The following is a 27887-nucleotide window of genomic DNA, read 5'->3' on the forward strand; positions in this document are numbered from 1 at the left end:
TAAATAGAGAAACAAACAATCAGTCACATGAATACATGCGTAGACAAACATCATCAAATAATTTTTGTAACAAATACAAAAATTAAAAAAAAAAGAATTGCAAGAGCATACAGATCGAAAATAAGATTTACAAAACAAAGTAGATACATGCACAGATAAAGGTAGGAATCTACTGCATGAGCATACAGACACATAAATACGGGACTGAATGTTAATAAGCAGAAATACGTAAATTCGTCAAAATATAGATAAATAAATATAGATCAACAGAAATGTAGAAGTGCATTTTAAAATATTTTCACTTGTCTCTTACTTTTTGTGAACATGTATTTACTACATTAATTCTTTTTTTTTTTCTTTTTTTTTAAACAAAAATCCCACATCACCTATGTATTTATCTATTAATTATTTAACTAAACTGACATCTATCTATCCATCTGGTCCGTGAAGGCTTCATCCAGCTCCTACATTAACGTACGGTCCGTGAAGGCAGCGCCGGCGACGTGCTCACGTCACGATCACGTGATTGCGTGGACAGAAACAAACATGGCGCCGCGAAAGTGAGGAGAGTCGACCTGTGAGTGTTTCTAAACTGAGAATTGTTTTGTTCACTGTCGTTTTCGGTCGCTATTGAGTAAGTAAACGCGAAAACAGTTCAAATACTTTTTTCTTTTCAAACTTTACGGTCGGTTAAGCAGAAAAGCGACAACGAGAACTTTATTTGCGGGTTTTAGTGTCTCGAGTGGTCAGCTTGTTCCATATCAACCGCCTGTGTAAGCTAACGTTAACTTTCAGTAACAACAGTCAGCAAAAGTCCATATAGATAAATACATGTATGTGTGTGCGCTCCAGTCGTTTCGCTGTTCTCACTCGGCTCTGTTTTACTTCAACACAGATTTTTAGTTTAGTTAGTTCGGGTCCACACACGTCGTGCCGCCGGACAGATGAGAGGAAGAAGAGGACCGTCTTCATCAGCAGGTAAAGCGGCTGCTTCTGCTGCTGAGGCTGAAGAGAGACGCTCCTGAACACACGAGCTGTGATTTAGACCGAGTCCTCTGATTGGAGACGAGATGAGATCAACTTTATTCATCCTGAAGGGAATTACTTTGTCAGGGTACAATGAACAAAGGTTAGAGAAATATCACAACTACAGAAAGGTTAGTAATTAAATAGAAAATCAAATACGAGTACAAAATGAATAGCGTCTAAATGGATGCCAAGAAATGGTGCCTAAGAAAATAAAATAAGTACAAAAATGTGAGCTAAACATCAAGAAACAAACAAAGTGACTTGAAAGTAAACATATTGCACAGAAATGTTGCACCTGACAGTGATGGTGCTGATGGTGAAACCAGGCCCGCTGACAGCCTTCCCTGGGCCCGGGACAAGATGATATTAGAAAAAACCAGGATTTTAATCATAGCTAATGGATATTAAGAGCTAGCCAAATAACGTTACAAGGCTGACAAACGTTGGCTCCGCTGTTTCTTACCTCGCTCTATGTTGACTTTACTAGTTCCAGCTTCGTTGTCACCACCTTTTTTAAAGTATTTTTTTAAGCAAATCTCTAAGGCCTCTATTTTCTTCCTCTCTTTTTCCTTTTCTGAGCACCAGACTTCTGCTGAGCGGACATTTTGGTGCTGAAGTGCAAAATCCGAACTTCCAATAAAAGGACATCAAACGTTGATCAGGGGCCAAACCATTTAATGTTGGAGGTGGGGGTGGAGGGCAACTCCAAAGATATTAAGGACAGTTCAGACGAAAACAAATTGAAAGTTCCAACTCAAATATTGCACTGTTTCTTTCCATTAATAGCCCTTCTTTGGGGAAAAAAACATCCATAATTCAATGAGGCTCCAGTTCTGGGCCCCCCTGCCACTCTGGGCCCGGGACAACAGACCCGTTTGTCCCCCCCATCAGCGGGCGTGGGTGAAGCTACTGCACCTGGCTTAGAAACTGAACATGTTGAGAAGTCCGATAATATTACACATGAAACTGAACAAGTGTGCTGACGTACAGTATTACAGTATGGTATGGAAGCTGCACCGAGGCAGACAGGAGGAGGCTTCAGAGGGTAATCAAAGCAGCACAGAGGACCGTTGGTTGCCCTCTGCCCTCACTGATGGGCATTTACACCTCCCGCTGCCTCAGTAGGGCAAAAAACATAATCAGCTCACATCCTGGGTCCCATATGTTTGACCTGTTGCCCTCAGGCAGGTGCTACAGGTGCATCAGGACAAAAAACAGACTAAAAAACAGTTTTTCCCCAAATCCATAACCACTATTCACTCAGGTGTAATCCACCACAGGCATTCCTCAGGTACCGCTGTTCCTCGCTGCTATTGTACTCATTTTTATATCCATTGTATACCTATTGTCACTTATTTCTTTTTATTATATACGTCTATAGGCTCTACAAATGTCTTGTTTTTATCTTGCACAGTTTGTTAGTTTATAGTTGTTCTTTGCGCTGAATGGGATTGCGCCCAATTTCGTCGTACTTTTTTTTGGTATGACATTAAAGGATTCTGAAAGCAGCAGCAAAGGATTCTATAATTTTTATAATTTTGCCTGTAATCACCAGCTTGTGTCAGTAAAAACGCCAGATCACTCTGGTGTAGCTCAGGATTCACTCAGAGAAGCTGAATAAAAATGCCTTTTGTTTCAAACTAAACACACACACCAGTCAGACTCCAGCAGGCAGCCACCTGCTGCTTCGTGTCCTGAAACGCACCATAAATCTGCTCGAAAAGAGATTTTTGTCTGTAGTATTACTAAACATATCAAAAATCCATCAAGTGCGACGAGGACAAGTGCGTTTTAGAATATGGCAGAAAAGCAGCAGGGATTTGAGTGTTGATGAGCTGAATTTCATGTAACGCTTCAGTGGGGTTTTTTTTTTGCATCTCTGTCGGTCGAAGGTATCCGTCAGCAGAGCAGGATGTCTCTGAGGAAGCAGATAGTCAAAGACGTCCATTCTGAGAGCCAGCAGACAGACGAAAACACCCAGGAAGACGATGCTGCCACCGACAGAGATGATACGGTAAAGAAACGTAAACATCAACCTCATTTCTCATCACGGTTTTCTCCAATGTGTCCTGAATTTACTGCCCAGCGTGTTTTAAACAGCAGCTTGGACCGGAGAGTAAATGTGTTTAAAAATAAATAAAAATGGCAAAAACAACTTACCAGTCCTTCATTAACTGAGGCTTTCGTGAACTCGAGGAAACGACTGCCTCAAACCTTTTACCTGTTTTTTGTTCTTTCAGGACGAGCTTTCAGCATCACTTCTGCCGGCGTCGTCAGCTCGAGAGCACCGCTTGAGGGAGAGAGAGAACAAATCCAAAGGTAAACAGAAGCACAAAGCAAAGTCGGGGCAAACAAATGAGAGCAAGATCAGAAACCGTGACCGTTTAAACACATGATTCTGTGTTTGGTTTTTTAGATACTCAGTTTGACTGAAAGAGCAGCTGCAGCTCTAAACCTGAGGCATTGTTTTTTTTTTTTACAGGCTCAAAGGATCAAATTAGGGAAACGTCTGGTTCAAGACTATTGACTTAAGATTCCATTGTTTTTGCAAAAATAGTCTTTAACAGAAACACTAAAGCCATGCACGCAAAAGTAACTGAATCTCCAAAAGCTGCTGACGGGTTTAAAAAGCATGACATCTTTATTTTTAAAATGCCAAAGTTACATCATTTATTGGATCCGGAAACTCTAAAAAGAATCGTGGGCGACGTGATTGGAAAAAAAAAATCACCAAATCTCAGCTTAAAATTGTGATATTTTACCAAAATCATTTGATTCGACATTTAAAAAGTCGCCAAATTAATCCATTTGCACCAGATCTTATAAAAAGCAAAACAAAAAAAAAAACGTGCAGACTCGGCTGTGACGAGCGCTCAGTGTTTCCACAGAGCAGAGAGGAAAACAAACCAAACTGGATCAATCAAATAAATGCAGCGCGACTCAGAAACGGTGAACAGAGGAGCAGCTTGTTGGACGATACATCCAGCATGGTGAGACATCCTCGCTGAGTAATTTTAAAGTCAGTTTTTGAACCCGTTTTCGTTTCCAGAGATGACGGAGGAGGAAATGATGGACTTGGCGTTGCGTCTGAGCGAACAGGAAGCCAGCGTCACGGCGCTGCGACGGCGGCAGGAGGAAGAGGCCGTGATGAAAGCCATCGAAGAGAGCGTGAGTTGAAGGAGAACTACGGTTTGTTTCAGAGTGAAGGTCAACATGCAGCACATCGGGTCTGGTGCTGCTGCAGAGTGTCAGCAGCTCGTTTCTGTTTCCTTTCAGTCAGACTGAAATGTTTAACGTGATTCGTGTAAAAGAACGTGGCGTTTCTGAAAGCAGCCGGAGCTCTTTGCACAAGGCGATCCTCGTTTGCATCTAAATGTTATTTAAAGGACAGAATACATTACGAAAACTTTGGAAAATATATTTTTAAATGTTAAAAATCCTGAAAATGACAAATTAAGAACATTTTAGAAAATAATAAAATATATTTTTAATGCTGTTAAAGCATTAAAATCCAGGCAATAAAATAGTATGTCAGAAACTGAATGAACGGCCTGAAAATTATTAAATGTTTGAAAATATAGATGAAATGTCTGGATGGGTCTTAATATGTAAGAAAATTTTTGAAATATTTTAAAAAATACTAAGATGTCTGGTAATATAATTAAAATGTGCAAAATTAACAAAATGCTCAAAACTGCTCAAACGTCAGACAGTATTATTGAAATGTCTGAAAATAATAAAATGCCAGTAAATGTTCTTAAAGCCAGTTATTAGTATGTAAGAAAATATTAACTGCATTTGTTGGAAAATTTCATGAAAATGTCTAAAAAATTATTAACTGTCCAAAAATGCAATTAAAAAGGTCAGAAACTAACAAATGTGTAAAACTCTTAAATGACCAAAGACATCTTAAAAATGTAGGTAAATGATAAATGCTAGAAAATATTCTAATAAAGTTAATATGCAAGAAAATATTGAATAAGAAGTTAACAAAACAATCAAAACTTCAAAAATGTCAGACGCTTACAATTCAATTTCAATTCAGTTTTATTTGTATAGCACATATTTACAACAACAGTCATCTCATAGCGCTTCACAAAGGCAGAAACACCCAACAATCCAAAACATTGGGATTCCCTATAAGCTTCAGCAGTCTGCAAGAGGTCTGCAACAGTGGGAAGGAACCGAAAACCCCCTCAGGGGGAAGAAAACCTCCGACAGAACCAGGTTCAGGGAGGGACGGCCATCTGCCTCGACCGGTTGGGTGGATGTAGGATGAATTATACAATTTAGACCTGTTGGAAATTTGTTACACACCAGAAAATAATGAAATTTCAGTAATTAACATGCAAGAAAATATTAAAATGTCAGAAAATTCAATTAAAATTTTGGAAAATATTAAGACAATGTCTCAGAATCACAGAAGCTTCCCGTTTTTCTTTCCCAGATGGTCGACCAGTCTCAGGAACGCCAGGCTTCCCAAAGTCAAACTCTGCTCGCCGACGCTTCGCTCAGGTTCTGCCCTCGACGGAAGCTTTCGTACTCCAACGGGAAGAAGTCTGCCGCCGTCGGTCCGGAGACGAACCTGAACTCGGGTGAGTCAGACGCATTGAGCATAAAAAGACTAAATCCTTTCAGCGTCCAGCGAAGGTTTAAAGCACGCTCTGTCCTCAGGAGCTGGAGATGAAAACAACTGGAATAAGAAGCGAAAGAGGAAAGCCGGGAGTCCGCTGCCGGAGATGCCCGACTTGTCTCAGAAAATCTGCTCTCAGGCGTCACCCTGCAGCTCCGAGTGTCCGTCAGCACATCCGGACTCTCCACAGGTCCGTCCATCCATCATTTGACTTTTTGCTGGTTGTAGGTGATGAAAGTTGCAGGAACGCAGTTCTATCAGTTCTGTGATAACTGTTTATAGTTGTAGGTCGTATTTGTCCTTGCATTTATAATTTTACACTTTTCTACTTGTGTTTATTTTTTAGGTCAGATTTCTTTGTGTATTCATTTTCCTACATCATGTTTATACTCACACATTCTATGCTGTTTATTTGACTTTGAATTGGAGCGACTTACATGAGCAGGGGATCAATAAAGTATTTGATTCAAATGTGTTTTTCCTCCAGAGCTCCGACTCGACGCAGATCGACGACTGCCAGCTCCGTAAATCCCCCGTCTTCCCTTCGACCGGCAGCAGAGCCAAAGTTCACGTCAGCCGGCTGACCCAGGACCTGCTGGACACCTGCAGAAACTCAGGTTTCGTGTTGTGCTCTCAGGACAGCTGGGCCTCGACTCAAATTCCTGCTCAGCCCAAGAGCCCGACGTTTCCCGAAAGCGACCTCACAACGTGCCCCAAAAGCCCCGTCTTCCCCGAGGCCGATAAAAGCCCCGTCTTCCCCGAGGCCGATAAAAGCCCCGTCTTCCCCGAGGCCGACAAAAGCCCCGTCTTCCCCGAGGCCGACAAAAGCCCCGTCTTCCCCGAGGCCGATAAAAGCCCCGTCTTCCCCGAGGCCGACAAAAGCCCCGTCTTCGGCAGAAATACTCAGCGAGAGACGTCTCCAAGTGCCTGCAAACCCCAGGTCTCCGCCTGTAGCCCCAAATGTGAAAACTCAGGGTTCGCATTCTCTTCTCAGGAAAGCTTAACCTCCACTGTGAGGCCCAAGAGCCCGGTGTTCCCGAGAAGCCCCGGCCTTCCTGGGAACCCCATAAAACCCCACCAGGGACCGACCGAGCAGAGTCGAGGCCGGTCTGGAAGCCCAGCCTTGGGCAGGACAGTCAGACATCAGGAGGGTCACAGTGATGTGCAGGAAGAATGTGTGACTCCTTCAGTCAGCAGGGAGGTGAGTTCAGCCCTCAGCCATAAAGAATCCACATCTTCCACTCATAGCATGAACAAACATGATGCTGCTGAACGTACATGAACATCGGCTTCATCTCTGTTCGTCAGCAGCCTGTCTGCAGGGCGCTTCTTTAAAATTAGAAGCAAAATATGAATATAAAGTTTTTGCACATGTAGCAGCATTTATCTCTTCCTGCCGGTCTGTTAAACATCTAAAATATTGTGAAACATTTAAATGTTCAAATCAAACCAACTCTATTTATAGAGTGCTTTAGAACAGCCACAGCTGAAACTAAATGCTGTGCATTGGGGTGGGGGGTCATAAAAACAACAAAATAAAAACAACATAGAACAAATAAAAACACCTGAAACAGAGCGAGGTCTCGTGCTGGGTTAAAAGCCAGTGAATAAAAGTGGGTTTTAAGGTTGGTTTTAAAAGCAGACAGTGGGGAGGCCTGCCTGATGTGCAAAGGAGGCCGTTCCACATTTTGGAGCAGCAACAGAGAAGCTTGGTCCTCTGAGCGATCGCTTGGACCTCGGTACCTGGAGGAGCAGCTGATCAGCTGATGAGGCGTAAGGGTGAAGAAGCTCAGAGGTAAAATAAGGGCGAAATAACATTAAAATGACCAGAACCTGTTAAAAGGTCAAAAAGTAGAAATAAAATGTTCAAAAATATTCAAGTCTGAAAATAGTGTTAAATTGTCAGAACTCGCCAAAACTGGTTTCAAAATGGAAAAAAAAAAGTCTGAAAATCTGGTGGAAGATAATAAAATGTCAGAAAATATTTTTAAAATATTAAAATGTCTAAAAATGTTCTATAAATATGAAAATGCCCAAACATTTTATCAGAATGTTAGATTTTTATTCATCTGTATGAATAAAGTGTCCAACATTTTATATAAATGACAAATTAAATGTTCAGAAATATTCATCTGTCAGAATTATAGTACGTCTGAAAATATTAAAAAGGAAAAAATGTTAAGATGGAAGAAAACTTTATTAATGCGTCAGAAGTAAAACATCTGAAATTATTAAAATGTACAAAATTATTAATAAAATATCTGAAAATTTTTTGGAAATATTAAAATGGCCGAATAATTTATGAAAATGTTGGGAAATTTTATTTAGTCATCTGTGAGAAGATGAATAAAATATGGGCAAAAATATTAATGAGCCGTCAGAATTACTGCATTAAAAGATTTTACAGCAGTGAAGTTCTGCAGTTTCCACGGAGACCAGGTCGTAAAAAAATAAATAAAAGCAGTTTGGTCGAAGGAGGAGAGGAGTTTACTTCTAGAGGAATCAAGAGTACAAACGAAAAAGTAAATTTTAGCAGCGAATGACAGCAAACGACGTGAAAATGAATTTAAATCTGGAATTAATCATTCACTTCAGTTCCAACTCGGTTTCGATGGTCAGAGTTGCTTTAAGGTGTTTTTTTTAATTTTCACCAATCTAAGGGAAAACCTTAAACGCCAACAAATCTTTACTTTCACCACATTTTCTGCTACAACAAACATTTATGTGGCGTATTTCACCAACAAATCTGCAAAGTGCTTTACAATTAAACTCATGCAAACCAGAACTTAAGACATGAACGACATAAAATGATAAATAAATGCAACAACTGAGACTGAAATAGATGCTAAGGACTTCACTGAACAGTGACGTTTCCTAGTTTGGGAAAAATGCTTCGACATTTGTAGCCAAACCAAGTGAGCAACAGACAAGAAATGCCATAAAGCCGTTCATTTTTCTCTCCAAAAAAAGAAAGAAAAGTTGACTTCAAGCCTGCAAGACGAGTCAGAAACCAGGTTTATGTAACACGTTGCAAACCAGGATTATTGAGACCACAAAGAGGAACTGGTTTTGTTCTCATAAAACGATTAAATATCTCAGATTACATCCCAGAATATAAATCTGGATGTCAAAGAGTTTGAACCTGCTGATGATTTATTATTATGTCAGTCAGAGGAACATTTGTTGGAGTTCAGACTTGGTTTTGTCTTTCGTTTTGCACTCCAACCCTCCACTTTAACAAACTCCTGCAGCTGATTTATTCTCACTTCAAACAAGATCAAACATTTCAAATACAATTATAACCTCTTTCCCTCTTAAATCCAAGATAAGGGGGAAAAAAAAAAGTTTACATAAACCTGAACTCAGATCTTAACATGTACTTTATGTTGTTTCAGCAATAATAACCTTCATTTGCCAAAAAAACTACAAGAATAAATTGTCTAAAAGCTGCACATGTAGTAAAAATAAGTCTTAAATAATTCCTAAAGTCCAAGCAAAGGGGGGGAAAAAGCTTAAATGAAACAAATGGCTTAAATAAACCCAACATCCGCCACTGTTTATGGTATTTCAGCAACACTAACCTTCGTTTATACTTCACATTTCAAAGGTGAAGCTACAAAGGGCTTCACAACAGCACAGCCAGGAGCTGCTGGTGCAAAACGTGTGACTACGGGTTTAAATTCTGCTTATCTAATTTGCTGATTTATTCTCACTTTAAAACAAGATAAAACATTTTAAATACCGTACGGACGCCTCGTTCTGCACCGCGTTTACTCAGCTCCAGCCTCCGAGCACAGCTGAAAAACATTTAGTCAGATTGTTAGACGTCAGTCTGAAGGTGCACCGACCATGAGAACAGCAGAACTCATGCTAACGGACTCCAGCCGAGCGAACAATGACAGAAACTCCCCAAAAACACAAGAATGAGTTGAATAAAAAGGCTCACGTTGAATCACTGAAAGCTGCAAAAGTGATGAGCCACAAAAAAAAAAAACAGCTGGTATCCAAGAAATGGTCTCAAAGTAAATTCAGCTGAAAATTAAGTCCAAAGCTCAAAACCAAGGTGAGAATAAACGACTTCAGCTCTAATTCAGAGGTTTTACCTTGTTGTGATGGTGAATGACGAAGAGCAGCAGAGAGAGCGAGCTGAACAAAGGACCTGCATTTATAGGCTCCGCCCACTCACCTGCACAGGTGCTCATCAATCAGCTGACGGGCCGAGCTTCGGTTCTTTTCTATTGGGGTCCGAACAGCATGCAAAATAAATAAATATACATATAGAATGCATAACATGAAGCTTTTATATTGACACGAGTCATGGTTTTAGCACAAACGGTCGTTTCTTTGTTTCTTTTCCACCTTAAAGATTAAATAAAAATGATGATTTATTGTAAAATCCTAAACGATGGATATTTAAATTTAAATTTACTGTCAGCAGGTTTTTTTAAACAAACATTGAGATTTAAAGTCCTTCAATCACAACATCTCAGAAGCTGATAAAGATGAAAGCCTGACGTTTTTACCGTTACGTCTCATCATGTCGTTGATTCAGATTCTGTGATCTGAAGTCCTGCAGCTCTGTGGAAACAAAACGACCGCGACGAGAAGGAGAGATACTCAGAAACGTCTTCTGTTAGAAAAACATAAATAATATAAAAGAAACAACAAAAGATTTCTTGGAGGCATTTGTTTTTCCAAAAAATTAAAAGAAACCTGCAGTCAGCATTTAAAACAAGTTTCCACTGGTGTCATCAATACTGTAAAAAATAAAGAACTGTGGCTCTACACGTTATAGGTGTTAAACTGTTCACATCTTCAGTTTGTCTCCATCCTTCAGTCAAATACATCCTGATTTTTTGTCACGTGTCTGTTGGTCGCTGTGGAGTCGTTCACGGTCGAACCGAGGAACGCAGAATTTTTAGTTTTTTACAGAATCTGTTTCAAGCAAACAGTTAATTTTTGAGACATTTTTAAACAGAACACGTAGAATAAAGTGATTTCGGCTGAAATTAGTTTTGTGACGGAGCAGCGCAGACGTTTAGTTAAAAATCATCTGTCGATCCTGAATGCTTTTTGAAGTTTCTTCTTCTTCTGATCGATGGTGAGATTCTGGCAGATTTAGGGATTCAGATGGCATTAAATCTTAACTTTTGTTAAATTGACGTTTTCTCAGATTTACTCAAAAGCGTTTTTAGGTTGAACGATTTTATTTACTGTCTTCATCTCTGTATTGTGTGTTTTATTGCTTTATGAGGCACTTTGTAACCCCAGTTTTGAAGGAAGTAAAATTTATTATTAGTGATGCACGATATTAAAATTTCTGGGTGATACCGATATAAAGATTTCTGATATCGCAGATAGCCGATATTACCGATGTCGATGTTCAATTTTGAAATGAGTATAAGTAAGCACTGTGAGAAAACGATTCAAAGAAGCCCAAATTAGACCACACAGTCTTCTTTATCATGTAACAAAAGCAAAACATGTTTTAACATATTTAACATTCAAGTGCAGGCCATTTAAATAGAAACATCTGTGAAATAGCAGCGACATCAGATGTAGAGACGAAGGCGCTGATGTTAGACAATCATCGATTTTTCACATCGGCTACATTTGTTCAGTGGACCGATACCGATGTGGTCGCCGACATATCGTGCATCCCTATTTGTTAATGTTATTGTTGTGTAATTTATGACACATGATTTATTTCTCCTCTTCTGCTCTTGAATGCAGGACGCAAACGACGGCGGCGGCAGTCGAGTCGACGGCTTGGACGCCACCTCCCCGTCGTCCCGCTCAGGTACAGTTAAAACCATTTTTCCGTCGCCTCCATGAGCAATTTTAAGGCGGCGCTGTAGCTCACCTGGTTGAGCAGGCGTCCCGTGTCCAGGGGCTGCAGTCCCCACCACAGAGGTCATGAGTTTGAATCCCACTCATGGCCCTTTTCCGCAGACTCTTCTCCCCTCTTTCCTGTCTCTATCCTGACTGCACCATCAACTAAAGGCAAAAAGGCCAAAAATAAATAAATCAAGGTGTGATTCTCAGCAGTTTTTCTTTTTTTTCTGCTTTCACGCGATGCAGACGAGCTGAACGAGAAACCCAAAGAGTGGAACTGCTCTGAGCCGGAGCTGACCAGCGACATGACGCTGGTCTGGTCCGACGAGGACGACGACGACGCCACGGTACAGAACACAGTAATCCATCCATCATCTATACACCGCTTAATCCTCACTAGGGTCACGGGGGGCTGGAGTCTATCCCAGCTGACTCAGGGTGAAGGCAGGTTCACCTGGACAGGTAACCAGTCTATCACAGGGCTACACTTAGAGACAGACAACCAAGCACACTCACATTCACACCTACGGACAATTTAGAATCAACAATTAACCTCAACATGTTTTTGGACTGTGTGGGAGGAAGCCGGAGAACCCGGAGAGAACCCACGCTGCACGGGGAGAACATGGAGACTCCACGCAGAAAGATCCCGGGTGTCCTCACCGGGACGTGAACCGGCAACCTTCTAGCTGCGAGGCCACAGTGCTAACCACCGAGCCACCTTGCAGAACACACTCAAGTTTTATTCATTTAAAAAACAAACACAACCTTCTAAGTAGAGTTTTGGACGATATACGGTCAAACAACACGGTGATTGTCTACATGTAGCTGCAAGAAACAAACAACTGAGGTTGACAGTTGATTAGATATTGAATTTAAAATGTTAAATGAGAAGCTGGGCAGTAAATAACCAAACCAAGTTAACGAATAAATCAGTAATCTTGATTATTTACTTATTATTCTTAGATCAACAGATGGAACAAACAGTTTTAATCGTCTCCGTCTTTATTTCTCTTTATTTCCCTTTCAAAACCAATAAATAAACTCAAAGGAGAATAAATGTGGAATCAGTGACATTTGTTAAAAATTCTGGTTAAAATGATTGAAATTCAGAAACAAGCTGCTTCATTTGTGTGTTAATGTGACATTTTTAGGCATTTTGAAGAAAAAAACACCCAAAATACACGTTTAGATAAGATTTAGATCACGCATGTTTTTTCTCAAAATTCGTTTTTTCTCCAACTCTGAGCAAAAAATCTCAACTTCAGCATCATCCTCATGCATCAGAGTTTGAGGTTTTTCTTCTTGTCTGTTTTCTGACTAATTCTTTCTTCCCATCTATTGTTCACAGTCTGATTTATACAACATTTTATGCCTGAAACATGTTTTCTTTCTGGGTGTTGACTGTATTTTCTGAGCGATTTAAAAACAAAATTCTCTCCTGAAGTTTTTCTTGAAGTTGGTTTTAGTCAAATAATGAGATTTCTTAATGAAAATCAGTGCGTTATTGAGATAATAGAACAACTTATTTGCATACGTAAGCAAAATTTCAGAAAGCTTGTAACACAAAAAGTATTTGTCTGATTGTGAGTAATCAACTGGAGGAGTTTCATGATGATATTTATTCAATTTGATCCTTTAAATCCACAAAAACTCTCCGACTTGATCTTAGTTTGCTGCTTTTTCCACAAGATTGATCTCATTTGATGCTGGATTGTTCAGAAACATATGATGTGATGTTTAAAATGTGTTTTAATCAGGAATTTGTTTTTTTTTCCCTCCTCCCCGTGCTGCAGCAGGCGGGAGGCTCTCCCAGCCCGGTCTTCCCAGAGGAAAGGCCTCGTCATCGGGCAGAGAGCCAGACGGCCTCCCTGAGCCACCTGGATGCTGATTCTTCACAGACCAACCGCAGGTAGAGAAATCAAACAGCTGCAAAACCTCAAAATCTAATTTGCACATTTAAATATCCCTTTAAGCTGCATTAATTTTATAATGTGCGTAGTTTAAGCTTAAATTCCTGCGATTTTAATTCAAGTTGAGGTAGCGTCATAATGAAATCAGCTCTATGATGAGATCTTTCTTCACCTTTCACATCTCCTTCCTCCATTTTAACGTTTTTATTGTCTTGGAAAAGCAGACTCCTCACTGCAGCTTGTTGTCTGGACATAATATCATTAGACTTAAACTCAAAGTAGTAATAATAATTCTGTTTATTATAAATAATACATAAGCTAATGCGTGCAGCTAACAGATAGTAATCACTGACTTACATGCACAGATATGTTCTCAGGTTTTGTATCGTCCCGACATAATCAACAAACTTGATAGAATTTGTTTGAACGTCATTTCACTGAAAACATTCTTTGGTCTCGACTTCCTGAACGTGTTTCTCTTGTTTTTTATGTTATAAAATAAAAATATTGTGTTTTTAAAGAGACCTAACTCCCAGTTTGAGACGCTAATGTGTGCAGCTAATATATAGATAGAATCAAACTGGTGGCAAAACAAGCATCGTATTTACTTTTCTAACGACAGTAAAATCTTGTTGATTCAAACCTGAATTACTTGCTTAACTCAAAGCCTGAAGTAATTAGTTTAACTTAATGTTGTTTAAAGATATTTGTGGTTTCTTTGCAATTTTGAATTATTGAGACTTAAAAGAGTCATAGAAGTTTTCTGTTGTTAAAAGAAAACATGTAAAAGACGACGTTAACGTGATAAAAACTGAAGTTAAAAGGCTATCCGAAGATATGGCGCCAGAGTCGGCCATCTTGAAAAATGGTCGCCAGTTAGGATTCTTTCTAAGAGTAATACTGATTTGATGCTTGCATGTGAATTTTAATTGCTTGTTCTCCGTTTCCAGCTTGAATCCTCAGAGATGTCGTCAGAGCAGCTCCGACAGAACAGCTGCTGCTTCTTCTTGTACCGGCCGGGGGGCAGCTGGCAGGACGGCGCCCCCGTCTGGGGATCCTGCAGGCGGGCAGGCGGTTCACTACTACTGGGGGGTTCCCTTCTGTCCCCGAGGCCTGGACCCCGACAGATACACTCAGGTGATCCTATGAGGAGCTCAACACTTTCAGATCAGAGTCAAATAGAATAAGTGATAGATTAACGTTCAACGGCATCAATGAAAGTCTGCAAACCAAACTGTAAAAATAATTTATGCTTTCTACAATTATCTGTTATTTGACAGAATTTCCCTGTTTTGTTAAATTACAGATTATAGCTAGTAAAAAAAAATATACATGTTAACTGTAAACCTGTAAAAAATCTAAAAAATCTGTATTTTTAGAAATATTAATTTGTTCTTTTACAACATTTGATGGTACATTTACACTGTTTTTTACTGTATTTAAATCAGCTAAATATGTTGTTATTTTACGGATGTTTGCTGTTATTGGAAAGAAAATTTATGTTTATTAAGGCCTGAAAAATTGTAAGAAATGATTTTTTTTTAAAACTTTTTTTTACAGAATTTCCCTGTGTTGTTAAATTGCAGATAATAATAATAATAACAACAACAACAACAACAACAATAATAATTAAGGCCTGAAAAATGGTCAGTAATTTTTTGGGACTTTAATTTTACAGAAATAAATTCACAGAAAAACTATTAATTTATAGTTAACTGTAAAAAATAAAAATAAAAAATAGAAATAACATTTAAAAAAATAAATTAAAAACTGTAAATGACATCACCATCAAAAGAAATACTTTTAGAAATATTATTTTGTTCTCTTCCAGCGTCTGATCGTAGATTTACACTGTTTTTACTGTATTTAAATCAGCATCAAATATCAGTATTTTGCAGATATTTACCTATAAAAGAAAATTCTGTATATTACAGATGTTAAAAAGGTAAATAATTTTATTGCTGTTATTTTACAGATTTTTCCCAATTTGTTAAATTACAGAAAACGTCAAGTAAAATCAAAGAAAAGCTGAAAGTCCTCAAATATTATATGTAAAATGTCGTTCCACTAAATTCCTCAACACAAATCTATAATTTCTGTTTTTTTTAACAAACAGTTCCACATGTCAAGATCACGTATAATAAGTACTGAGTTCTTCATTCAAATAAATGCACTTTGTCCACGTGTCTCCTGCTCTCAGGTGATCCTGGCTCAGATGGAAGTTTATGAGAAGAGTCTGAAACAGGCTCAGAGGTGTTTGCTGAGAAAGGCCGAGTGGGGGGAGGCCGTCCTGCCACAGCCAGAGGTACCGTCTGCTGTTGTGTACCTGTAATGCAACAGCTGCATTAAGCCCCAGATGTGCATAAAGCAGTTACAGAGGTCAAATACAACTAACGTGGTGTGTGTTCACTGCTCAGAATGCAGCAGGATTTCTTCCTGATTTCTCACAATGAGTTTTTTTACTGTGACTTTTTTCTTATCTTTGCAATCAGAGGTGAAGAAATTTGAACAAGCATGATTTCATTTTATTTTTTTTTCACCTTTAGAAGTCTCCGTCACCAGAGTTGCTCGACGAAGCGCCACAACAGCTCGCTCCTCAAAGGTAAATCTTCTGCGGAGACGGGTTTGAAAGAATCAACGACCAAGAGCCCATTTTCTGCTTTTTGTGTTTTCTCCCTTTGCTTCAGTTTGTCATGAAGCTGCTTCATCAGTACAGGAGATAGACGCGTGAACTTTTCAGGGCTGAAAAACACATTTGGGCTGTTAGAAGTGCAAAATGTGCCTCTGTTTAACAGTTACTTTGCCACAAACGGAATTATGTCTATTAGATGATCCTGGTATCAAATGTGTCTCATAATGAGACCTTCCATTGTCTAGAACTTGTTCTGACCAACCACCATCACACATGCTGGTATGAGCCCTGAAAGTTTACCCAGAATGCACTTTTTAAGTTTTCTCTGGTGAATGATCAGAAACCAGAAACACATCCAGGGTACCAACGATTTCTATGTCTCTATGTCATTAAACTGTTGAAACTATGATACATCCCATAATACTGATGCTTAGAGTTAGCTATGGAGGAAAAGAACAAAACACAGATTCAGTCGTTAGTCTGTGACACCTGGATGGATGTAAAACTGATTTATTGAGGTTTTAACAGAACTCAGATGTGGTTTTAGCCTTGAACATGTTCATGTGTCTATCTGCTGTTTGATGAAGTTCTGAGGCTCAGAAATGATGGAAATCAAATTACAAATCTGGAAATGTGGACCCTCTGCGATGTACTTCAAGGGTCTGAAAATATTCAGAATTAAATGAATATTGTACAAAAGTCAGCTGGTTCTGAGGAGGTCAGGTGGGAGCTAAAGAACTGAACATGAAATCAATACTTGATGCAACCATCTTCTGCTTGAGTTTGCTGCATCTAAAATATAACATCTCAGACTCTGATTCAGTGTCTGTGTGTGTGTGAGAGTGAAGTTTCTGAAAATGTGTTGCAACATAAATCAAATCTGTGACGAGACTCAGAAGCGATGAAAAAAGTAACGCAAATTTAAAGAGCTAGAATTTGAAACACAACGACCTGATTGTTGAGGCTGTTTGTATTTCAGCTGGTCCCACTTTGTCCATCAGAAACCTCACTGAGAGCTTTTCAGTTTGCATGCTTTCGTTTTTAAATCTACTTGATGCACAACTCAGCAGCAGCCACCAGGTGTCAGAGATCAGCCTGGTCAGACGGTAAAATCAGATTCAAATGCAGTTTGATGTGTTCGAAGTTCAGAGCAACTAAAGCCGCAATACGTTTTCATTTTAGACACAAGGGGCTCATTTAGACATCTGAATTTACATGTTTGTTTGTTTTCTTGGATGAGATTTCTCAGTTTAAACTGTGTTTTCAGACGTGGCCTCAGACTCAGAGGTCAAAAACCGAGTGAAGCAGCCGAGGAAGAGGAGGAGGAGGAAGAGGAGCGACGAGAGACGGAAAACCGGGAAGAAGAAGAAGAAGAGAAGAACGACGGTGATGAAGGACCGGTGGACGTCGATGACTGCGAGGTTTGTCCAGGTAATCACATTCATCATTTAGAGCCTCCGTCTGCTCCTCCACACACGGAACCAAACGTGTTGATTTTCTAACTTTAAATCAGTAAAAGAGTCCAAAGTTCCCACCTGACCTGCTCAGAATCAGCTGACTGTATATGTACAATAACTTGGGGTACCAGTGATTGTTTCTACGACTGTGTCAGTTTACTGTTCAAACTGCGATGCATCCCATAATGTTGATGCTCAAAGTTTTGGAAAATGGTGCTCAGCAAAACCCAGATGTAGTGTTTAGACTGTGACACCTGCAGTGGATGCACTCAGCTCAGTTTTACCTCCAGAACGCTGAACTACGAGGCAAGTTTGATATTTTTAGCTTTCCTTGTGAGTCGACTCAAGAAAAACTAGAACCTCAGTCCAGAAGAGATATCGGGTATCACGAAGGAGGTTTTCAACTTTCATAGTCAACTCAGACTCGCTGCTACAAACACTGTTTACATAAAAAGAGGCTTTTAACAAAATGGACCAACCATGTGCAGCTGCTTCAGTCAACACATTGTTCTATTGGAGAACATTTATGACAGTAAAAAGCACCGCGACTGCAGATGCTGGTAGACAACTGTTAAATGTGCGTTAATATGTATTTTACTGATAGATGCAGCTGATTATTTCTCACTGACAGCTGCACGTTAGAGCTGTTAAACTTTAAACTACATATACCTGATCTTGTATTGAAGTCCATTTAGGTCTGACACTGTCCCATAATGCTGGAAATCACTTTAGTTCAAAGTGAAATTAATGTTATTGATTGAATATTCTTTATGATAAATACCAGTAGAATAATCTGTGTTCTATCAGCTGCAGTGCCAACATGTAAACAGACCAAACATAAAAACATATTTATGGGATTTCTGCATCGCCAACTAAAGACGCGTCTGGTTTCCATGGCAATGTAATCCATCCAGTGTGCGATACTGTAAGTGCACGGCTTCATTCAGTGGTTTTAGTTTACACACAACTCAGCATGTTTGCAGATAAAACATCAGCTGAGAATCTGTATCGCTCAAAAAGAATTGTCAGGAAACGATCTGGTTAAAGGGAGACGCGTCTTCCAGCTGATTTAAATCCAAAACTCTGAACAGAACCTGGATCAGGTTAGCGCCACAGCATCCATTACCGTCGAGATCTAGCTCCACAGCATCAATTAACGTGGAGATCTAGCTCCACAGCATCAGTTACCGTGGAGATCTACCTCCACAGCATCAGTTACCATGGAGATCTACCTCCACAGCATCAGTTACCGTGGAGATCTAGCTCCACAGCAACAGTTACCGTGGCGATCTAGCTCCACAGCAACAGTTACTGTGGAGATCTAGCTCCACAGCATCAGTTACCATGGTGATATAGCTCCATAGCATCAGTTACCATGGCGATCTAGCGCCACAGCATCAGTTACCATGGTGATATAGCAGGTTAAAAGACCTTCGTGACTCTGAGGACTCTGACTTTAGGCTCAACATACCTGCTAACCCACTAGTCTCGCTTCGTGGTTCAGCCCTCAGGTGTCACAATCTGATGACCAAGTCTGTTGTTTGCTCCGCTTCCTGTCCGATCACGTGACCGCGAGCCTCCGACTTGAACCAACGTGTGTTTTTTGTTTCTGACCACAGAGACCCCACTGAGCGACGCCACACAAGATCTGACGGAAGCCAACGGAGCAGAGGTGAGTTTCAGAGCTGAATGTCTGCAACACTCGATTTCTAAAGTGCATTCAGGAAGAAGGTTTAAAACGGTGGTGGACGAAGCACGAAGCTGGATCAGTCAAAAGCACGTCATCCAATCTGAATCAGGCATCAGAACAGTGTCGATACTGATGCTGGTTATTGGGGATCAAGAGAGACCCATGTTCGGAACCCGTATGCATTAATTGTGATGTTTTAACAGCATGTGATGTCAGAGAAGCTGTCATCCATAACTAGGGTTCTTCACTAATGAGGCCGACTATAGCTGAATATGTAACATAGAAATAGGAGCGATTAAATTATTCCTCTGTTTATGTGACTGAGAGGCACTTCTTCTCTGTTTTCCTAATCCAAACTAAGGTCCAGGTCTTAATATTATTTATTGTTTTCCAGACTCTGTTTCAGGTTAATTTGTGGTCACCTGCTAACTTAGCCACTAGCCGTTAGCATAGCATTAGCCGCTATGAGAGGAGCTAACTTCCTGGTTCGTGTTTCTTGTTCAGTTTTTGCTGCTTGAGAGACGTTTCTGAGACCAAGTAGTGCATTTAACTGATCAATAACAGTCCTGATGATCTGAAAACTGCCAGATATCGGCCACAATAATTGACCACACCGATGATATCAACACCTTTCAAATTCTCATTGAGAAACGATTATAAGTGGTGTTTGTGAACATAGTAAGAGCGTTTGGACATTTCAAAACGGCTGTTTTATGAACAGCCGTGTGAATTAATAATCCTTGAACGGATGCTGATGATATGAAAACCAAATCTACATTATTTGATTTTAATTCATTAAAAATTCAAGATGAGAAGTTTGTATTTAAGATAAGATAAATAGATATTTTCACCGTCGATTGTTTATCATTTAATGTTTAGAAATCTGTGTCAGGAAACGGTGAAGTTTTCCTCAGAGAAGTGTCGTTTTACGGCCTCATGTCAAGTGAACGCTGCAGGTTTTTCCAGCTCTTCCTGTTGTGTTTAAAGAATTTCCTCCAGTTTCAGTCTGAAACGTTTCCCCTCAAGGTTTCTCCACAGCCGCCTCCTCAGAGAAGCGAGTCTCCTGACGTCGAGATGATCCTCGGAGGAGATTCTCCGGCCGCTGACGAGCCGCCGCCACCGCCGCCGGAGGAGGAGGAAGAGATGGAGGTGGACGGTAAGAACATAAATCAGGTTTCTTTTTGTCATTGCCTGAAATACATCATGAGAAAAAGCAGTAATTTCATGTTTACACCGGCAAAGCTGGCAAGCGCACATAGAAGGAACAAGAACACTTCCTGAATGTTTCTAAAGAATGTTACACACTTGGAAAGCCAGATTTTACTTTTTTTATAAATGGGAAGTTGTTGCTGGACACAGATTCATGTGGTTGTTTTCAGCCCCGCCGGAGGAGAAGGCTGCCGGCGGCGTCGACCCCGCAGGACCAGCCGCAGGACCAGAGGAGGTGAAGGAGGACCGGGGGGATCTGGATGTGGAGGAGGTGATGGAAAGTCGTCTTCAGAGGTCGGCGTCTCCTGAGCTGGAACTGGCTGTCGTCCCTCGCAGCCCAGAGACCGCCGTCGACTGCCCGATCTGCCAGGCGTCCTTCCCCGCCAGCCAGATTGAGATGCACGCAGCGTACTGCGACGGAGAGGCGGCGGACCGGAGGAGGCCTGCAGGTTCCCAAGGTGAACTTCAGCTAACGCATGCACAAACCATGTTTGGAGTCGTCGCTTTGGAGCGAGTGTAAAATGATCATCAGCTGATTTGGGGCCGGTTTTGAGTTTATGGTGGATTATTTTGAGTCCTTCACGACAATTTTTGAGTAATTTTGGGCAATTTGGAGTCCTGTTGGACAACTTGTGTCCTGAAAATTATTTTTTTAAACTTTTATTTCAATTTCAATTTTCCTGTTTTGTCAGATTGCAGATAATATCTAGTAAATTCACACAAAGAAAGAATTAATTTACGTGTCATTTGTAAAAGAAAACCTGTTAAAAACTGTAAATCCACATCAAAGTTGAATTTACACTATTTTTACTTTATTTAAATCAGCATCAAATATCAGTATTTTGCAGACATTTATATAAAACAAAATTCTGTGTATTATGGATTTTAAGATGGTGAATCATTTTATTGCTGTTATTTTACAGATAATCCTCGTTTTGTGAAATTACACAAAACGTCAATTAAATCCAAGAAAAGCTGAGATTCCTTAAATATTACATATAAACTCTAGTTCCACTAAATTCCTGCGTGATGTTTGACATGCTCACAAACCATCAGGTCAAACTGGAAATAAGATCACCGCAAAACCCTGTCATGGAAAAAAGGTGCTTCAGAAAGCATCATTCTCGACGTGAAGCTTTAGACGTACGATTGAATTTCGGGGTTAAACGTGTGCTTTGGTCTCCTCTCCTCTTTATAGCGTCGCTGAAGCCACGAAGGAAAAGAACGAGGCGAGCAGAGGCGACTGTCGACGAGACCAACGAGCCCTCCAACTCTGGACGGTGAGTCGACATGAGCCGTCCGACTATAACCGGAAGAGCTCTTTTAAAAAATGTTTTACTGATTCTGTTTTTTAAATTCGATCCACAGGAACCCGGAGAAGTGTTACATCTGTCAGAAAAACGTTCCTCTGAGAGACTACAGCCGACACACCGAGCTCTGCTTTCAGCGTCGGGCGTCGAAAGCTGCAGCGGTGAGACACGCCGACAACACAACAGCAACTTTAACACAACAGAAAGATCCACAGACAGCAGACAGGGCAGTAATACACAGTGACAGTAAAGGATTTTTAAGTGTTGTTGTCGATTCTACAAGACTTTTAAAGACTTTTTGTTGATTATATTGAAAAATAAAAGCATCTTTTTCTACATTTCCAGAAGGGAAACCTGCTGTCAGCCCTGGAGCAAACAGAGAGCAGGGATTCAGGTACGTGTGGTTTTTATCAGAACTGTGATTATTGAAGCTGAGCTCTCGCTGGGATTCACCTGCTTTCTCCCAACGATGATCTGTGAGAAAATAAAACGCGATTTTACTTAAAGCACACGTTGAACGGGGCTTTCCAAACATCACCGACTCATTTTTTTATTTTGGGAAAACGGACAAAAGGTCGAGGTGGGTTTTAGGTCTTTGCGCTGATTTGCTTGTGCTGACACTTGTAGTAAATATTTTCAGGAGAAGCAGGGAAGGTTTTAGTCGCACTCTCAGGGACTCTTTGATAGTTAATTAATTGCAGCTTTGCACCGTCAGACCTCGTTTCTGCTGCCACCGTTCCTGTAATATTGTTTTGTTTCAGTCGCTGGGGGAAAAAAAAAAAAGAAAATAGGGAACGCTTCACGAATTTGCGTGTCATCCTTTCGCAGGGGCCATGCTAGTCTTCTCTGTATCGATTCCCATTTATCGTATGTGCTGCCTGAGCGAGCACATGGGCCCTGAGGCAGGAGCCAACATTTAGCTCCCTGCAGGTAGAAGCGCCTCCTGGCAGCGGTGCAGACTGCAGGGCTGCCATCCCCGCTAGTCGGCACAGCTACAGGACGAACCTTTCAGCGCTTCTGAACACGCGTCCGAACACAAAAACACGTCAAAGTGATTTCAGATTCCACCTGAACGTCTCTAAGGAGCGCGACTCAGCGTCTGATAAAGTCCTACATGAATGAAAGTGTCTCTGAAGCCTCAGCTCCAGTCGGTGCTCAGATCTGGTGGCGTCTCAATGATTCAGTCGCTGTTTCGTCCTCGTTCTGCCGTCTGACAACTAAAAAACAAAAAAAATTATGTGAAAGGGAGCAGCTTCATTGCGAGGCCGGCTGCATTCAAATCCAGCATACGTGAGCACAGAGAGCAGGAGAGCAGACGTGTGACGTGAAGTAACTGATACCAAAACAACATTTGGCCTGTTTTACTGGAGGCTCAGAGGTTTACAGTTTGCACAAGAAGCTCTGGTGAGTGAATACTGTGAGGAAGCTGCTCATTTGAAATTCAAGAGGGCGGGTCAGGTGACGAGTCGGAGGAGGAGCTTGAACATGTGAATGGTTTGTTCAGACACTACTTAGATCTTTTCTCATACTTCTATCTCTTTAGATTCAGTGGGGACGTATTTATGCTCAAAAACAATGAATAAAAAGGTGCATTTTGCCACTCAGAGAGGACGGGTGTCTGTGGTTACTTGTGAAATGCTGCAGTGCTTCAGTGAGGAGCAGAAGGTCGCCGGTTCGATCCCAACCTTGGGCAAATGTGAAGACGAGGTCTGGTTCCAGCAGCGACTGAAACACCTTAAAACAAAACTACGAAAAGCACTTTCTGAGATTAAAAAATAAACCTTCAAACTTCAAAGTGGGAAAAAAACGTGCTGCAATAAAAAAGAAATGACAAAAATTTCATGAAGATTTTTTAGAAAAAACCAGATTCTAAATTAAAATTTTCAGCAAATCAGAGCAGAAATTGTTCTAAAAAGTTCTCGAGATGAACGAGAAAGTAAATCTAAAACATTGTGATGTCAGATTACTGGCTGGCAGGTGAAGAGCCGTAACTCTGCGGCTGAGCTGAAGAGTTCAGCAGCATGAACGATGTCTGCAGAAAACAACATCCGACGGTGTGTGAAACACGTCCTGCTGGTAAATTAGTTGTTGCCGGGTTACAAACTGTAAATCCTCAAACATCAGCTCCTGCCATCAAACAATTATTCACAAAGTCCGGTTAAAACAAAAACAATAATCAGTCGGAAGCATTCATTTTCCACCAACATTTAATCAAACTGACAGAATAAATGAGTGAATATGGAACCGATGCTCTGTAACTCAAAGTGGCTTCATTTACTGGACCTCTCATTTCACAAGTAATCACAGACACCTGTCCTCTCTGAGCGGCAAAACACACCTTTTTATTTATTGTTTTTGAGCATAAATACGTCCCCACTGAATCTGAAGAGACAGAAGTATGAGAAGAGACCGTCTCTCAGTCAGAGCTAGCGTCTGTTCAAGCTCCTCCTCCGACTCGTCAGCTGATCCGCCCTCTGGAATTTCAAATGAGCAGCTTCCTCACCGTCTGTATTCAGTCACCAGAGGGCTGAACTACGAAGCCACATTAGTCTGTTATCAGGTATGTTGAGCTTCAAGTCAGAGTTTTCAGTGTTGTGAAGGTCTTTTAACCTGCTCGGTCTCCATGGTAACTGATGCTGTGGAGCTAACCTGGTCGGGAGCAGGTTGTGTTCAGAGTTTCTGATTTAAATCGGCTGGAAAGAGCATCTCCCTTTAACCAGATCGTGTCTGTAGGAGGATGTAAGTATCTGGAACTCCCAACTATCAGTCAGAACTGATGGAGCCTCTTGGATGAGAGGTGGAACGTCTTCAAGGAACTCAAGCAAGTCCAGTTGCTACGATTAATCTACGAGACTTTAACCAGATCATTTCCTGATGACTATTGATGAGCGATACAGACTCTGCTGGGTGTTGTTTTCTGCAGACATCGTTCATGCTGCTGAACTCTTCATCTGAGCCGGAGAGTTACGGCTCTTCACCTGTCAGCCAGTAATCTGACATCACAATGTTTTAGATTTTCTTTGTCATGCATCTCGAGATCTTTTTAGAACAATTTCTGCTCTGATTTGCTGGAAATTTTTAATTTAAAATCTGGATTTCTCTCAAAATATTCATGAAATTTTAGCTTTTTTTTTTGTTTTGTTTTTTAATTTTTGATTGCAGCACGTTTTTTTCCCACTTTGACGTTTGAGGCGATGTTTTTTTTTTGTTTGTTTGTTTGTTTTTTTATCTCAGAAAGTGCTTGATGTAAAATTTGACCGGAACCGTTCTAATATCTGTAGTAAATTGCAACTTAAATCATTTGCCTCCTCCTGATGGTGTTTCAGCCGCTGCTGGAACCAGAGCTCGTCCTTACGTTTGCCCAAGGCTGGGATCGAACTGCCGACCTTCTGCTCCTCACTGAACCACTGCAGCAGAACCTCCTTGTGGGGAATATAAGCTTCACTTCTTCTGTGGTGGCAGCAGGCTGAACAAGCAATCACTGCCAGGTGTGGCGTCCAGACAGGAAGAGTGAGCTCCTCCTCCGACTCGTCACCTGACCCGCCCTCTTGAATTTCAAATGAGCAGCTTCCTCACAGTATTCACTCACCAGAGCTTCTTGTACAAACTGTAAACCTCTGAGCCTCCAGTAAAACAGGCCAAATGTTGTTTTGGTATCAGTTACTTCACGTCACACGTCTGCTCTCCTGCTCTCTGTGCTCACGTATGCTGAGGCTTCAGAGACACTTTCATTCATGTAGGACTTTATCAGACGCTGAGTCGCGCTCCGTAAAGACGCTCAGGTGGAATCTGAAATCACTTTGACGTGTTTTTCTGTTCGGACGCGTGTTCAGAAGCGCTGAAAGGTTCGTCCTGTAGCTGTGCCGACTAGCGGGGATGGCAGCCCTGCAGTCTGCACCGCTGCCAGGAGGCGCTTCCACCAGCAGGGAGCTAAATGTTGGCTCCTGCCTCAGGGCCCATGTGCTCGCTCAGGCAGCACATACGATAAATGGGAATCGATACAGAGAAGACTAGCATGGCCCCTGCGAAAGGATGACACGCAAATTCGTGAAGCGTTCCCTATTTTCTTTTTTTTCCCCAGCGACTGAAACAAAACAATATTACAGGAACGGTGGCAGCAGAAACGAGGTCTGACGGTGCAAAGCTGCAATTAATTAACTATCAAAGAGTCCCTGAGAGTCCAGTGCACAAACAAATCCGACTCTTCAGCGATGGGCTCAGTTTGAACCCCGAAAGAAGGAAAGTGTCACAAAAAGTCAGTTTGAGCCTTTACAGACCAAAGACCTCCTGTGGAGCTCAAACATCCTCAAAACTGGTTCACAGTTTATGTTTTCACCATGTGATCATCAACAACCGGATGTGAAGTCAGAAATTCTTTTTTTTTTAAAGACATGTTATGTTTTCACAGATGCCGGCCCGTCTGGATCCAAACCTCCACCAGGGTAAGACGTCTTCACAACAACATGTTTGTCGGCATTTCGCATCACGCTGTGCTAATTTTGCTTCACTTTTGGTTTGTCTCACGTCATCTTGTGTCTAATTTTGGTTGTTTCACATCATTTTGTGTCACTTTTTTTATAGTTTCGTGTCTTCTGAGGCCATTTTGCGTCACATTTAGGTTATTTTCCATCTTATTGTTTTTGTTTTGTGTCACATTTTGCATGTTTTATGTCTTTTTGTTTTCATTTTGCATCACATTTTTTCGATTTGGTGTCGTATTTTGGTGGTTTCACTTCTATTTGTGCCACATTTTAGTTGTTTTATGTCTTTTTCTGTCACATTTGACTGTTTTGTGGCTGTTCTGCGTCACATTTTCTCTAAAAAAGAAAACAATGAAAGTTGCATTTCTGCGCTTATGTTACAAAATTTATTCTAATTTTTTGTTATTATTTTAAAACTGGATGACCAACATTTTTCAAGAGCCAACAGGAGTCATCGATGCTGTAAAATTTGTTTCCGTGCTTTGTCTCTTCTCTGCAGTTCATCAGAAAAGTGAAGCGACTGTTGGTCACAGCCGAGTCAGTCGAGGCCTCTCAGGTGTAGCGAAGAGCGCTGAGTTTTTTGTTTTGTACAGATTCTAGTTAAAGCAAGTTCTTTATTTTTGGCACATTTTTAAACTAATTCAGTTAGTTTAGTTTATTTTTTTAATACAGTTTTAAGCTTAGATTTGGTTCAACTTGTCTGATGAAACAACAAATCACACGTGGTTAGTTCCAGGACGGCTAGAAAGTCAGAAAACATGACGATTCTTTCTGTTTTTACTGTTTCTGTCTGATAAATGGTATCTTTTTCTAAAAACCACTTGTCCTTCAAACCTCAGAGCGTGAGTGGGAGAAGAAAGAAGGAAAAGCGCTTTAGATTTTTCTAGAATCGGACGTTTTTAGGGTTTGTTTTTTGTGAAACGTTGCACATTTCTACCTGTTTGAGCCTTAAATTCAGCTCAGAGATGTGTGGAACCTGGATTATCACATCCTGAGCTGTTGCTGTCAGATAGATGGAGTTGAGTACGAAGCAGCTTGACAAGGACAAACTAACCGTGTTTCTGTCGCCTTTTAGAGACGTCATCGACCTGCGGGACGACGACGACGACGACGAGGAAGGGGAGGCTTCAGCGTTCAGGGTCAGCAGCTCTCCCATCAGATCCTTCACGTCCATCTCGGAGGCCACCGACTGCCTCGTCGACTTCAGGAAACAGCGTCGAGCCGCCAAGCCGAGCCAAAGACGGAGGTGAAGAGCGGCGGCAGAAGTCCTGGAAACCGGAGCCTTAACTCAAACTCCAAAGAGGTCAAACGCAACGCCACGCCCAGAGAAGACGTCCTCTTCCTGAGGTTACATTCTGGATATTTATACGAACACAAATCGCACTTGAAACCCGACGACGGGGACTCTTTTGGTGCCACTTATGTTGACGATGTTTCCGACTACCTCTTCGTGTATCGAAACATTTCCTTTGCTGTAGTTTTGCTTTCAAACTGAAAATAAATGACTTTTTTTTTTCTTTTTTTTTCATCTGTCGCAGCAAAAACATCTGCTTTGAAAACTTCTGTCTTGTCGACTCCCGAGTGATGCAAATAGACGAACTGATGTTTCTGACTTCACGGTAGTTTTGCATCAAACTAACACTGAATGAATGAATGAATGGAGTTCAGAGTGTAACCGCTAGCAGATAAATAGCTAAT

General features: G+C 40.9%; 1 protein-coding gene across 1 annotated transcript; it reads left to right on the forward strand.

The window, feature by feature from the left end:
- The first annotated feature begins 534 nt into the window (after window positions 1-534).
- Window positions 535-27733, forward strand: uimc1 (ubiquitin interaction motif containing 1). Its single transcript, XM_008278118.1, has 23 exons — window positions 535-577; window positions 896-978; window positions 2922-3043; window positions 3270-3348; window positions 4079-4197; window positions 5477-5624; window positions 5704-5852; window positions 6150-6863; window positions 11396-11462; window positions 11744-11844; window positions 13294-13409; window positions 14361-14547; window positions 15611-15715; window positions 15957-16012; window positions 17310-17473; window positions 19119-19171; window positions 20216-20345; window positions 20569-20856; window positions 21597-21678; window positions 21767-21869; window positions 22054-22102; window positions 26117-26150; window positions 27265-27733. Exons 2-23 carry the CDS (start codon window positions 945-947, stop codon window positions 27437-27439), a joined length of 3075 nt encoding a protein of 1024 aa, XP_008276340.1. The 5' UTR covers window positions 535-577; window positions 896-944; the 3' UTR covers window positions 27440-27733.
- Window positions 27734-27887: the final 154 nt, after the last annotated feature.

The sequence above is a fragment of the Stegastes partitus genome, unplaced genomic scaffold, assembly GCF_000690725.1.
Source record: "Stegastes partitus isolate 25-593 unplaced genomic scaffold, Stegastes_partitus-1.0.2 Scaffold115, whole genome shotgun sequence".
Classification (NCBI taxonomy): domain Eukaryota; kingdom Metazoa; phylum Chordata; class Actinopteri; family Pomacentridae; genus Stegastes; species Stegastes partitus.